This window comes from Solanum tuberosum, unplaced genomic scaffold, assembly GCF_000226075.1.
Source record: "Solanum tuberosum cultivar DM 1-3 516 R44 unplaced genomic scaffold, SolTub_3.0 scf00015, whole genome shotgun sequence".
NCBI lineage: Eukaryota > Viridiplantae > Streptophyta > Magnoliopsida > Solanales > Solanaceae > Solanum > Solanum tuberosum.
The window spans coordinates 107,388-122,652 of NW_006238941.1; the positions used below are offsets into that span (position 1 = coordinate 107,388).

Genomic DNA, 15,265 nt, shown 5'->3' on the forward strand with positions numbered 1-15,265 from the left:
ATGCTTATGACTTATGCTCTTCCATTGTCTTCTAAATGATATTTTAACTTACAAATTGCATGCATTCAACTAAAATGTCCTTTTTAGCATGTTTTCAAGGATAAGGATTTTATGCATGACTATCATACTTGGTGCATTTTTGTACTAACCCATATTTCTTCTACATTTTTCCACAAAGTGTAGGGTCCGGTTCTTAAGGCGATCTTCATTTGGTTCAAGCTTGGATTCGACTATTCTCATTGTTTGTGGTGAGACCTCAAGATTTGAGGACGGATGTTCATTTTAAGTGTCATCTCTAGTAGTTCATTTTCGAACTATGTTGTATGGGCTATGCCCCTTTCATTTGAACTATTGTAATAGATGGCTAATTGAGACAAGTTTAGACTTTCGCTTTTCCTTTATAAAGATATTTGGACCTAAATGTGTTTTACTCTTCATTGTTATAATGCTTTATGTTATGATATGCTAAGGGGCTTACATGGTGCCCTTCAGAGTATTATGTGCCTTGTTACGTCTAGGGGGTACCCTTGGGTCGTGACAAAGATGATGTATATTTGCATTGATCATGTTTTATGACTTATGGTTTCTATCTCTCAAGATTTATGTTTTAGCTTGATCATTGCTTACTTATGAAAATGTCCCTTTTTAGCATGTTTAAATGTTCTTTGCATAACTATCATACTTGGTACATTGTTTTGTACTAATGCGTACTCTTGCCTACATGTTCTCAAATGTAGGGTCTGACACTCAGTTTCGTGGCTAGAGGTTGATTTGAGAGATTTTGAGCTTTTGTGAGTCCTCATGCTTCGAGGATGAATTTTCATTGTTTTTTAGTTTTCTTTCTTACTTTCTGTTTTGGACATGATATATGGGCTATAGGCCCAATTTGATTATTATGTACTAGATTGTTAAGGGCATCTCCAACCCTAATCTCTATTTTACTCTCCAAATATAGAGTTCTCTATTTTATGAGACAACCAACTCCAATTCAATTCTCTAGTTTACTCTCTAAAAAAGAATCTTTTTTTCTCTCCTCAATATTATATTATTACTTCTATTTCATTCTTATTTTCTTATTTCATAATATACATCCTTTATTTCTTTTTTTCAAATAATCATTTTTTATAACTTACATGTAATAAAAAAAATTACTTTTTCAAATTTTTACTTCATATAAAATTATATTTTTTTCCTCAAATTCTAAAAAACATAAATTGCAAGATAATATTATATAATATACAAATTAATGGACAATTCAAATAAAAGTGAAATTATTAATGAAATATAATTACATAAATACTCTACTTTTAAGATTATTATATTGCTCTCATAAATGTTCTATTAATGCATTACGAAGTTCAAAATGAACATTTTTACCCTTAATTATTTTATGTCTAGCTATAGATTGTTCAAATCCGAGATTTTCATGCAACAAGAATAACTACAAATAACTGGAAAAAAAATCAACAAGCACAACCGCAATCATTTAGAGAATGGTTGGAGAGCCCATTCTCTATTTTATTCTTTAAATGCAGAGAACTGAGAGTAAAATAGAGGTCGGTTGGAGGTGGGGCCTTTCGGAATCCTATACGCCATGTCACGCCTAAGGGGACCTTGGGTCGTGACAAACTTGGTAATCTCAGCACAAGGTTTAGAAAGGTCCTAGAAAGTCTCATAAGCCACGTCGAGTAGTCTTGTTCATGAGTGTGAAGCGCGCCATATTTATGAATGAGATGTTATAAGATGATTAAGAAACTCCACTTCTTTCATTACGCTAAAGTCATGCGGTAGAGTATAACTCTATATGTCTTTCTCCTAATCCTTATCCGGTGATTTTCAGGATATGGCCCTTCAAAGAGTTTACGTTAAAAGGAAAGTGAATGAGAATGTGGAACAAGAAGCTCCTTCTCAAGTTCCGGTCGACCCTTTGGCCGAGCAACTGACTAATGTGGAGTTTAGGGCTGCTTTTCAAGTTTTGGCTCAAGCCATGACGGCTTAAGCCAATAGGAAGGTTGTGGCCCCCGTGAACCCAAATGTGGGTACGACGACATCTAGAGTGAGGGACTTTACTAGAATGAATCCCCCGTAGTTTCATGGGTCCAAGGTTGAGGAAGATCCACAAGAGTTTATTTATGAAATGTATAAGGCGTTGATGATCATGGGAGTGACGCAGGTGGAGAAGACGGAATTGGCCGCTTACCAACTTAAGGGTGTTGCTCAAGTTTGGTTCAATCAATGGAAGGAAGATAGGGCAGTTGATGTGGGTCCTCCTGATTGGGAAAAGTTTAAGGTTGCTTTCTTTGATAAGTTCTTTCACATTGAAATGAGGGAGGCAAAGGTGCTTGAATTTATCAACCTTCGTCAAGGAAATATTAGTGTGAAAGAATATGCTTTGAAGTTCCCACAACTATCTCAGTATGCTCCCACCATGATTGCCGATCCTAGGGCAAGGATGAGTAAGTTCATTTCAGGTGTGTCTGAAATGGTGGTTAAAGAATGTCGTACCGTCATGCTCCTCAATGACATGGACATCTCTCGTCTCATGGTACATGCTCAACAGATTGAAGAGGAGAAACTTAAGGAAAGGTCTAGGGAGGCAAAGAGGTCTAAAACCAGTGATGGTAATTTCTCTCATGCAAGGTCTGATGGACATGGTCGTCCCAAGTTTCGACAAAGATTTTTCGGCCATGGTTCCTCCAATGCTCCTTCTAAGTTCAACAAAAATAGGGTGTCTAGCCCTAAGCCTCAAGGAGGGAATGGTAGTGGATCATCATTGCCTATGTCCACTTGTGCTAGGTGAGGGAAGAAGCACGAGGGTATGTGCCTAGCCGACACGGATGCTTGCTCCAATTGTGGTAAAAGTGGTCATAAGATGAGGGACTGCCCAATGCTTACGGCTAAAGGAAGAGATGGCAAGCAAGCTCCTCCTAGTGGTTTGGGTTCCAATGCTCCCAAGAAAAACCGATTGTATGCACTCCAGACTCGTGGGGAACAAGAGGGTTCTCCCGATGTGGTTACCGATATGTTGAAAGTCTTCCAACTTGATGTTTATGCTTTACTTGACCTGGTGCTACCTTGTCTTTTGAGACTCCATATGTGGCGATGAGGTTTGATACCCGTTTCTGTTTCTACTCATGTTGGTGATTCTACTCCTGTTGGTGATTCTACTGTGGCTAAGACGGTCTATAGAAAGTGTCCCGTCTCCTTGTCTCATAGAGTTACTTTTGTTGACTTGGTAGAGCTAGATATGGCCTCTAGATTTAGATGGTATGGATTGGCTACACTCATGTTATGCTTCTGTTGATTGTAGAACTCGTGTAGTCAATTTTCAGTTCCCGAATGAGCCTGTCCTAGAATGGAAAGGGGGAAATTCTATGCCTAAGGGTAAATTTGTTTCTTGTCTAAAAGCTAGAAAGAGGATTACTAAGGGTTGCATTTACCATCTAGTTAGGGTGAGGGATGTAGATTTTGAAACCCCTACTCTTTAGTCGGTCCCCTTTGTTAACGAGTTTCCGGAAGTGTTCCCAAATGATCTATCGATATTCCTCCCGAAAGGGAAATAGACTTCGGTATTGACCTTCTCACAGATATGCAACCTATTTCTATTCCTCCTTACAGAATGACTCCGGCAGAACTTAAAGAATTGAAGGAGCAATTGAAAGATTTTTTGGAAAAGGGTTTCATCCGACTGAGTATTTCTCCATGGGGTGCTCCAGTTTTTGTTAGAAAGAAAGATGGTTCACTCTGTATGTGTATCGACTACCGACAATTGAATAAGGTCACCGTGAAGAACAAATATCCTCTTCCAAGGATAGATGATTTGTTTGACCAACCTCCAGGAGCAACTTACTTCTCTAAGATTGACCTTCGGTCGGGTTATCACCAATTGAGGGTGAAAGGAGATGACATTCCGAAAACGGCATCTCGAACTCGGTATGGTCATTATGAGTTTTTGGTAATGTCGTTTGGTTTGACTAATGCTCCAGCAGCTTTTATGGACTTGATGAATAGGGTGTTTAGGCAATACCTTGACATGTTTGTGGTTGTATTCATTGATGATATATTGATATATTCAAGGAGTGAAGATGAGCACACTAATCACTTGAAGATTGCGTTTCATATCCTCAAGGACCAACAACTTTGCAAAGTTTAGTAAATGTGAGTTTGGTTGAAGTCTGTGGCTTTTATGGTCACATTGTTTCCGGAAAAGGTATTGAGGTAGATCCTAAGAAGATAGATGCGGTCAAGAGTTGGCCTAGACCTCTATCCCCTTCGAATATTAGGAGTTTTTAGGTTTAGCCGGTTACTATAGAAGGTTTGTGGAAGGGTTTTCGTCGATTGCCTTTCCATTGACGGCGTTGACCTAAAAGAGAGCCAAATTCTTATGGTCGAAAGCTTGTGAGAAGAGTTTTCAAGAATTGAAAGATACACTTACTTCCGCTCCGGTATTGACTTTACCGGAAGGGAACAATGGTTTTGTCGTTTATTGCGATGCCTCGAGAATTGGGTTAGGATGTGTCCTTATGCAAAATGAGAAAGTCATTGCCTATGCTTCAAGACAACTTAAGATTCATGAAAAGAATTATCCGGCCCATGACCTTGAAATAGCGGCGGTTGTTTTCGCCTTAAAAATTTGGAGGCATTATTTGTATGGTGTTCATGTGGATGCCTTTACCGACCACAAGAGTTTGCCATATATGTTTAACCAGAAAGATCTAAATCTTCGCCAAAGGAGATGACTTGAATTATTGAAAGACTATGACATGAGTGTTCTCTATCACCCTTGTAAGGCGATTTGGTGGTGGATGCTCTTAGTCGATTATCGATGGGTAGTGTTGCTTACATTGAAGATAATGAGAAAGAGTTAGTTCGAGATGTTCATAGATTGGCCCGATTGGGTGTTCGGTTAGTTGACTCTACCAAGGGTGGTGTTATGGTTCAGAATCGTCTTTTGTGACCGATGTGAAAGCCAAACAAGGTCTAGATCAAACTTTGGTTGAATTGAAGGAAACGGTGCTTAAAAAGTCCGTAGAGGATTTATCCCAAGGGGGAGATGGTATACTTAGATATTAAGGTCGTTTGTGTCTTCCTAATGTAAACGACTTGAGAGAACAGATCTTCTCAAAATCCCATAATTCTTGATATTCCATACACCCAGGAGCCACCAAAATGTACCGTGACTTGCGATAGATCTATTGGTGGAATGGGATGAAGAAAGATATTGCGGAATTTGTCGCTAAGTGTCCCAATTGTCAACAAGTGAAAGTTGAGCATCAAAATTCGGTAGGTTTATCTCAATATATTAGTATCGCTACTTGGAAGTGGGAAGATTTGAACATGGACTTCATTGTTGGTTTGCCTCACACCCGGCCATAACATGACTCAATTTGGGTTATTGTTGATCGGATGACGAAATTGGCTCATTTTATCCCCATCAAGGTTTCTTTTTCGGTGGAGGATAATGTCAAGTTATATTTGAAGGAAATGGTAAAGTTGCATGGAGTGCCCTTATCCATTATCTCCGATAGTGGTACCTAATTCACTTCTCAGTTTTGGAAATCTTTCAAAAAGGGTCTTGGTACTCGTGTTAATCTTAGTACGACCTTTCACCCACAAACTGATGGAAAGGCAGAGCGTACTATCCAAACCTTGGAAGATATGTTGAGAGCATGTGTAATTGACTTTAAGGGTAATTGGGATGATCACTTACCTGTGATGGAGTTTGCGTACAACAATAACTATCACTTAAGCATTGGTATGGCTCCATTTGAGGCCCTATATGGTAGATGCAGATATCCAATAGGTTGGTTGAGGTGGGTGAAGTTTCCCTTATAGGTCCCAAGTTGGTACATGAGGCTATGGAGAAAGTTCGACTTATTAGAGAAAGGTTGATAACAACTCAAAGTCGACGAAAGTCCTATGCCGATGTGAGAAGAAAAGATCTTGAGTTTGAGGTAAATGATTGGGTCTACTTGAAAATTTCACCCATAAAGGGTGTAATGTGATTTGGGAAGAAATGGAAGCTTAGTCCCCGTTATATGGGACCATATCAAATTTTGAGACGAATTGGCAAGGTCGCTTATAAACTTGAATTGCCTAGTGAGTTGGCATTGGTGCATTGTCTCCTTGTTGAAGAAGTGTGTTGGAGATCCGACATCAATAGTCCCCTTAGAAGGTTTGGGAGTTAAGGAGAATCTTTCATCTGAGGAAATTCCGGTTGAGATTTTAGACCGGCAAGTTAAAAAGTTGAGAAATAAAGAAATTGCTTCAGTGAAAGTTCTTGGTGCTACTTGGGAGTCCGAGCTCGATATGATATCCTGATATCCTCATCTCTTTCCCCCCATCCCTACTCTAGCTTGAGGTATTTAGTCCCTCATGGTTTACTCCTTTGGTGTCATGTGTCTTATATATTCTCATGATTTCCTCAGTTGTTCATGTTCATGAAAAAGCTTAAATTTTTGGGGAAAAAGAAAAATAATAAGTTAGTTGATTGACTTCTTCATGTTTATGGGCATTTGAGTATAAGTTGCATATAGACCTTATGAGATGATGTTTTGGCTTGGAGTTGATTTTCCTCCTAGGATATGTGCATTTATGTAATTGCATTCATGTTGGGTCGTCTCAATGGTGCACAGAATAAAACATAATACAATTAAGCAAAACTCCCAATGCATAATACATTGCACCACAACAAGTGATGTGGTATAATGAAAGGTGTAACACCTCAAAAAAAGAAAAAAAAAATTGTAAGGAAGGATTTAGAATGGTGGAAAGGTCTAAGGAAGGGTTGAAGGACGGTGGAAGAGTCCACGGTTAGTGAACCCATCCTTGAACCCAAGCCTTGTGAAAAACATTCTAAGGCAATGATCTATGGAAGGGTTCAAGGAAGATGGAAGAGTCCATGTTCAGTGAACCCATCCTTGAACCCAAGTCTTGTGAAAAATATTTTAAGGAAAGGATCTAAGAAAGGGTTCAAGGACGGTAGAAGAGTCCATGGAATATTCTATGGCAAGGGTCCAAGGAAGGGTTCAAGGACGGTGGAAGAGTCCATGGTCAGTTTTCTTTCTTACTTTCAGATTTGGACATGATGTATGGGCTAGGCCCAATTTCATTCTTATGTACTAGATGTCTAAGGGCATCTCCAACCCTAATCATATTTTACTCTCCAAATATAGAGTTCTCTATTATATGAGACAACCAACTCCAACCCAATTCTCTATTTTACTCTCTAAAAAGAATCTTTTTTTCTCTCCTCAATATTATATTATTATTTCTATTTCATTCTTATTTTCTTATTTCATAATATACATCCTTTATTTCTTTTTTTCAAATAATCACTTTATATAATTTTCATGTAATATAAAAATTTACCTTTTCAAGTTTTTACTTCATATAAAATTATATTTTTTTCCTCAAATTCTAAAAAACATAAATTGCAAGCTAATATTATATAATATAAATCACTTTATATAATTTTCATGTAATATAAAAATTTACCTTTTCAAGTTTTTACTTCATATAAAATTATATTTTTTTCCTCAAATTCTAAAAAACATAAATTGCAAGCTAATATTATATAATATAAAAATTAATGGATAATATTATATAATATACAAATTAATGGACAATTCAAATAAAAGTGAAATTATTAGTGAAATATAATTACATAAATACTCTACTTTTAAGATTATTATATTGCTCTCATAAATGTTCTATTAATGCATTACGAAGTTCAAAATTAACATTTTTACCCTTAATTATTTTATGTCTAGCTAAAGATTGATCAAATCCGAGATTTTCATGCAACACGAACAACTACGAATAATTGAAAAAAGAAATCAACAAGCACAACCACAATCACAACTACACTAATTATGTGGATCATACACTATTTTTTTCCGAATATTCTTAAATCTGAAAATGACCTACCGGATTACTAAATTATTGTTGTGATAAAATTAATATGTTATACATTGTTATCTTGTAATCAAATTATTATGTTATGTATTGTTATCTTGTATTTAAATTATTACGTTATGTATTGTATTTTTAAATTAAAATTTTCATCTTATCATTTTAAATTAAAATTTTCATCTTATATATTAGAGAAATAATTAATTACAAAATAATATGTTAATTACAAAATATTAGAAATAATAATAAAATAATAAAAAAGTAAAATAGAGAGGTGAATAGTAGTTCTCCCAATTTGGAGAACTACTATTTACCTCTCTATAAATGGAGAATAGAGAGTCATTTAGAGAATGGTTGGGGGAGCTCATTCTCTATTTTACTCTCCAAATGTAGAGAATGGAGGGCAAAATAGAGGTAGGTTGGAGATGCTCTAATGAGATAAGTGTTTAGACTTCCGCTTTACTTTTATAAAACTCTTGAACTTGAAATGTTGTTCTTTACCTCTCCTCATTCTATATCTTATGTTATGAATGATAAGTGGCTTGTATGGGGCCTTTTCGAGTCCTAGAAGCCATGTTACGCCTAGGGGTACCTTGGGTCGTGACAAAAGATATCTCAACTAGTGCTATTCGTGGATATAATATAATTATAATGTCTTAGTTCCTTGACCAATTCTTCACATTTGTGGCATAGTACTATTCGTGGATATAATAATTGAATATCCTTAAAAGTAACCAGGATGGGATAAATCATTGGGTTCTAACAGATTGTTAGAATGAGAACTTACTAATACAAATAGGCTGCACCTCCAAGAATTATGCACAACAAAATGATGTCAATACAGAAGTTTCAGCTAGATCTCAGTTGAAAAAGGAAAAGACTTGTTAAATCTGGTAACATCAAAAGATAGAAGTACTATCCTGCAAACTGCCTCAACTTACGGAGAATGACATAAGATAGTTGACGCTCAATTTACCTGGTTAATCGTGCCCTTAAGCCTAACATTCGTATTCTTAAGGTCAGATGTAGCCTTGTCAATCTGTCCACAAATTAAAGCAAATTAGCACAGTCTCATCCATCAGTCTCAGTCTCAGTCTCATCCATCAGAGGATTTGCCTATCCAACTCCTTCATAGATTGGATGATCATTAATATCCACAATAGAGAAGGAGCAAAACAGACCACACAAAAAGAATCCCAGACCTCATTCATATCCCTAACCATGTTTTGCGAAGTATCAAAACTTTCTGATATGACCTCCAAACCTTGATCCTATGAGAAGTCGAAACAAAACCATACATCGGTATTTAGGAACCAACAAGCCAGCAATAACATGTAATAAAAGGCAAAATCCTTCCGATGAATCATGAACAAGACCTTCATGAAATATTCCAAAAAAATGCATGCATGTTACATTTTGCAAAATTCATATTCTTGTTGGAATTAACTTGATTCTTCAGTTTGTTGAAAGTAATCACCATCAAATTGTCCATTTTGTATTCATTCCAAAAATAGAAAGAAATGATAAACATATCATCACGATAAAGGAATTGTATAACATTGAAGCGGATAAATGATTAGCGTGGAGGGGAAAAGCCTTTGGAACGAATGCAATTTTATAACCTAAATCAAATTTAATTTCTGCACGAGAACCTGAACCTCCCCATCCACCAGATTGTTTGGGTGTAGCTGCTGCACCGTCTAAAATTGCAGTTATCCTATTGGGCATTGCAAGTACCAAATCATTACATACAACAAATTCTTTGCTTGAAAGCCCTTTAACCTGCAAGGGGAAGTATTGTTAGTTGACAAAACAAACTGAAATTAGGTTATTTCTTGTGAAGCATGGGCAAGCACTTGAGGAAAACAATCCTAAAGAAATCCAAATAATATAATAACGGAAAAATGAGTGTATGAGAGCCAGTGACAAGAACCAACTGCACAGACTAAGCTCTTAAGTAGCATTATACTTCTATAGCTATTTGTCATACTAAATAGAGAAGGATTGTTGCCATCACTACAGAGTGGACGATGATTTGAGGTCAAATACTAGAGCATTTTCAGACATACAAGAGGATGGACATGAGACATACAAGGTATGTGAGAATTCACCAATGGTTTGGTTCATCCATTGGATCCCAAAAGATTTCCAAGTTCTAAGTCACTTTCATCAAGCTTGATTAGGGTTTCATTCAATTCTCCATTGATCCAATTTTTTATGATTCAATTGTTTGATTTTGATCTTATTATGAATGATTTGATTCAATTACACGTTTTCCGATTGATTTCTCATGGACCCATGCATTATTCATGATTTTGACTATGAATTTATGAAGAAAGCTATGAACTTGTGAATGATGATGTATGGAAGCTATGTATGATTTATGAAAAGAATGTTTATGAACTAAGGTTGCTTTCAAGATAAGCATCAATAAAATTGTGAAAAGTTTTCTCACATCATATGAATTGTGAAAGATTTTAACATATTAAGAAATCATGATTGGTGAAAAGTTTTCTCACACATGTATGTATTATGATTTAAGGAGCTACTCTATGATGACTTAAGCTTGGATTAGTGACTTAATTGTGCTTTTCCATATATGATGATATGTTTACGAATATGCCTATTATGTTGGAATTTTTACTTAGCACCGAGAGGACATTGAGATGGAGTCTCTCCCGTTAGTAGAGGATGGATCTCTAGTAGCAATCTACTTGTCCCTAACTACGTGCCCCTATAGGATTGTCTTACAAAGACATAGCTAGTGGATCCACCAAAGCTAGAAGTTCATGGTCCTTACCTAGGAAAGTAGAACCTCTCTTTTCAGCTTTGAGATGTTGTGGAATTACCAAAAGGAAAGAGGTTGGTCGGGTGCAAATGGGTGTTAACTATGAAATATAAGTCAGATGGGTCCATAGAAAGATATAAAGCACATTGGGTAGCAAAGGGCTATACACAGACCAATGGAATTTGATTATTTGGAGACTTTTGCCCAGTGGAAAAAATGAATACAGTGAAAATCTTATTATCATTGGCTGCAGTTTTTAATCGGAACCTACAACAATTTGATTTAAAAAAATGTCATTTTACATGGAGACTTAGATGAGGAGATCTATATATGGAGGTGACACCTTGTTTTGAAAGCAAGAAGGGAATGGTGTGTAGACTGAAGAAGGCACTCTATGGATTAAAGCAATCACCTCCCTCGTGCATGGTTTGGTAGATATACAAAGGTTATGATCAAGCTAAGGTATCGACAAAGTCAAGCAGACCACACCTTGTTCATACGACACTCAAAAACAAGAAAGCTGACAACATTGTTATTTATGTGGATGACATCATAGTAACAAGTGATGATTCAGAGGAGATACAAAATTTGAAAAAGTGTTAACTCAAGGAATTTGACATCAAAGAGCTTGGTACATTAAAGTATTTTTTGGGAATCGAAGTGGCACACTCAAAACAAGGAATCTTTATTTTCCCAAAAAATATGGGCTTGATTTGCCGAAAGAAACAGAAAAATTAGGGTATAAACGAGTGGCTACACCAATATCATAGATTGTGCAATGCTCCAAAAGATTATATAAAGGCTTGTAACAAAGTCTTGTAGGGAAGTTGATTTACTTGTCCAATACTAGGCCAGACATTGCATTTGCTGCAAGCGTTGTTAGCCTATTTATGCATGATCCTAGAGAAATGCGTTCTACATCAGGTGGGGAAGAGTGTCATGACCCGCCACCTCATCACACCACGTAAGTTCCACGTGGCATAAAGTTGTCCATTTGGAAGCATAAGTATATTAGCATTTATGAGAAGATTCTAGAACCATGAAGAACTTCTTGGAAAGACTCTAGAATAGCTAAGAAGAATTCTTGAAAAGCCTTAGAATAGTCTACGCATGTAGAGAATTCTAGAAAAAGGGTTTATTTGTAAATATGTAGGGACTTATGTAACAATTATTATTTACACTTTAGCCCCTAAGTTAGTAGTATAAATAGAGGGGCATCCATAGGTAAATCAACCAAGCAAAAGCGAACAATCTTCCAAAGAAATACAAAAGCCTTCTTATAAACTCACTTGTGTTTTTCTTCATTCTTTTAGTGATTTAGTATTAAAAGGCTTACTTGAGCTTGCAAGATCGTGAAAGATTCATGAATGAGTTGTCTAGTGCCACACGATGTGTTTCATAGAAGTCTAAGGCCGTGACAAAGTGGTATCAAAGCAAAAGTTGATACTAATAGGAATGGCAAATGAGGAGACATTAACGCTGCTAGCACCGACAACGTCAGGCAGGATGGTGGATGAAGCACCAAAAAGGGAGGAAGAATCTTAAGAAGAACGAGGAATTGTTGTGTGAACCTACACAAAGTGAAACATTAACATCCCTCTCACCTTCAGCCACTGAGGCAAGTGATGATGAACGTGGGGAACAACCCGTAGACGTTATGCCTAGAATTGAGTGGATTGCGGGGTTGACACGGCAAGGTAGGTTGTCGTGATTTTAGACAGACGTTTCAATGGGGTCGATTACAAGTTCAAGACTCTTGAGGACTTCACCTTTGACGAAAATGAGAACATCTACAAAGAGTTGGAGGTGCATAGGCATGCGGAATATGAGATGAAAAAATCATCTCTTCCTTGGATGTCGGCTCATGGATGCATTAAGCACAATTAAAACCATGAAGGCCGAGATGAAAGCACTCAAAGTGGGCATTGAAGTTGGAGGACCCTCGTCATTCGACAGTTATAGGGAGGCCAAGGTTGAGGCTCCCAAGCCACCTCAATGGCGTCTGTGATGCGCAAGAGGTGGAGAATTTCCTAAGGCATTTGGAGAACTACTTCAAGTGCAAAAGGGTGAAGAGAGATGAGAACAAGATCAACACTGTCGTGTTGTACCTCTCGGAGATGGTCCTACTGTGGTGGAGGCGTAAAGAGTCTGAGATACAGAAGGGGCTTTGCACCATCAACACTTGGGAGCAATTCCGAGAAGAGTTCAAGAAGGCATCTTTCCCAACAACATTATCTATGAGGCAAAGCGCAAGTTTAGGGAGTTGAAGCAAACAAACAACAAACGAGCATCTGTGAAGGAGTTCACCACCCTCACGCTTCAGATTCCCAACCTCACGGATGAAGATATGTTGTTCCACTTCATGGATGGGATGCAAAGTTGGGCCAAGATGGAGTTGGAGCACCAATATGTTAGGACTACTGATGAAAGTCACGCAGGCCGAAGCTTTGACAGACTTTAAGCATGACAGAGTAAAAGGAGAAGAGAAGAGAGGTAGTCATGACCAAGGTAGAGAAGATCATGGAAAAAGCAAAGAGCTACAACCATATCCCAAGAATTATGACACCTATAAGCCTGATGGCAAAAAGTTTGGACGTTAGAATAATGTTACAGGAAAACACAGACTACAAAGGAAAACATGCGGTGGGCTGCATGGCTATGCAAGATGCCCTGAACTGAAATATCTCAGTGCCATATAATAAGAATGAAAGGAGAAAGATACACAAGAAACTAGGCAAGGTTTGGGCACGACACAATTGGGCCTGATTGGTCTATGTGGATCTATCACAAAGCAATCAGAGAATCCAAAAGAATATGGCGCACAATATGTAGACATCACGATCAATGGAAGACCCGCTCCTGCTATGGTCAACACAGGTGCAGGGGCCAACATCATTACCAAGAGCCAAGCAACAAAGTTGAGGTTGAGTTACAATCCAAGTAACACTCACCTCAAGACAGTCAATCCTCCACTGACTCCCTTGTGCCGAGTCACTCATGGAGTAAGCATCACGAAAGGCAAGTGTCAAGGTAAAACAACATTTATTGTCGCTCTCTTAAATATCTTTGACATAATTCTTGGGCAAGAGTTCTTCCAGAAATGTCACATGATGACCAATTCTAACGTCCAACAACTCTTAGTCATGGAGAAAAAAGGATCATGTATGGTGCCCCTAATTAAGGTACTAAAGATAGAAGGACAAGCTCAACTATTGGCTATGTAGCTCATGACGGGCCTTAAGAAAGAGGAGTCGACGCTCAAAGCCACCATTGAGAGAGTGACTAAAAACAATAGTGCTAGAGTATTTTTGCCACCACGTATAAAGAAAGTACTAGAAGAGAATAAGGATGTAATGTCTAAGGAGTTGCACAAGGGCATTGATCGAGTCAATATTCTACTAGTCGCACGTGTGAGAAGACAAGATTCAGTGGTTCATATAACAACAATGTGCCACAGTCGTCGCAACATCAGGTGGGGAAGAGTGTCATGACCCGCCACCTCATCACACCACATAAGCGCCACGTAGCATAAAGTTGTCCATTTGGAAGCATAAATATGCTATCTTTTATGAGAAGATTCTAGAACAATGAAGAACTTCTTGGAAAGACTCTAGAATATCTAGGAAGAATTCTTGAAAAGCCATAGAATATTCTACGCATGTAGAGAATTCTAGAGAAAATGGTTTATTTGTAAATATGTAGGGACATATGTAACAATTATTATTTACATTTTAGCCCCTAAGTTAGTAGTATAAATAGAGGGACATCCATTTGTAAACCGACCAAGCAAAAGCAAGCTATCTTCCAAAGCAATACAAAAGTCTTCTTATAAACCCTCTTGTGTCTTTCTTCATTCTCTTAGCGATCTAGTATAAAAAGGCTTATTTGAGCTTGCAAGATCGTGAAAGATTCGTGAGCGAGTTGTCAAGTGTCGCACGGTGTTCTCAGTTGAAGTCTAAGGTTGTGACACTATGGCAAAAAAGACTACGACACACTTCTACTTCATTCCTTAGTAAATTGTTTGCTACTGATGTCACTACTGTTAGAAATAAAATAGTACACTGTGCATTGTGCCCTTGTGCTAAAGGGTGTAGATTACCTTTCTAGTCTAGTAGCATAAAAAGTAGTAGTTGTTTTGAATTGTTTCATGTAGATCTTTGGGGTCCCTACAAGACTGATACATATGATGGGAACAAATATTTCTTGACAGTTGTAGATGATTTTTCAAGATATACATGGTTGTCTCTTTTAAAATGGAAATCTGATGTTTGTATATACCTTCAATACTTTATGAATTATACCAAAAATCAGTTTGGAAAATTAGTAAAAAGTAATAAAGACTGATAACGGTACTAAGTTCATCAACACAATATGCGATCAATTATTTAAACAATTAGCAATTATTCATCAGACAACATGGGTTTAAACTCCTCAACAGAATGATGTGGCTGAAAGGAAACATAGACATATTTTTGAAGTGACTAGGGCCATTAGATTACAAACTAATATACCTACTAAATTTTGGGGCATTGTGTACTGGCTGTAGCTTATTTGATAAATAAG

The 15,265-nt window shown here is 37.3% G+C and overlaps 1 protein-coding gene across 6 annotated transcripts in view; it reads right to left on the reverse strand.

The window, feature by feature from the left end:
• Positions 1-15,265, reverse strand: part of LOC102589069 (syntaxin-71-like) — a 34,054-nt gene that overhangs the window by 5,768 nt on the left and 13,021 nt on the right. For 4 of the 6 annotated variants that reach the window (XR_001475075.1, XR_001475071.1, XR_001475074.1 and 1 more), the window contains one exon: positions 8,891-9,696. Coding sequence is in view for 1 of the 6 variants with exons in the window: in XM_015314509.1 (XP_015169995.1) it covers positions 9,151-9,185; positions 9,567-9,696 (165 nt within the window). In the remaining 5 variants the exon portion in view is untranslated. The remainder of the gene's footprint in view (positions 1-8,890; positions 9,697-15,265) is intronic. The other 2 variants (XR_001475072.1, XM_015314509.1) reach the window with 2 other exon arrangements.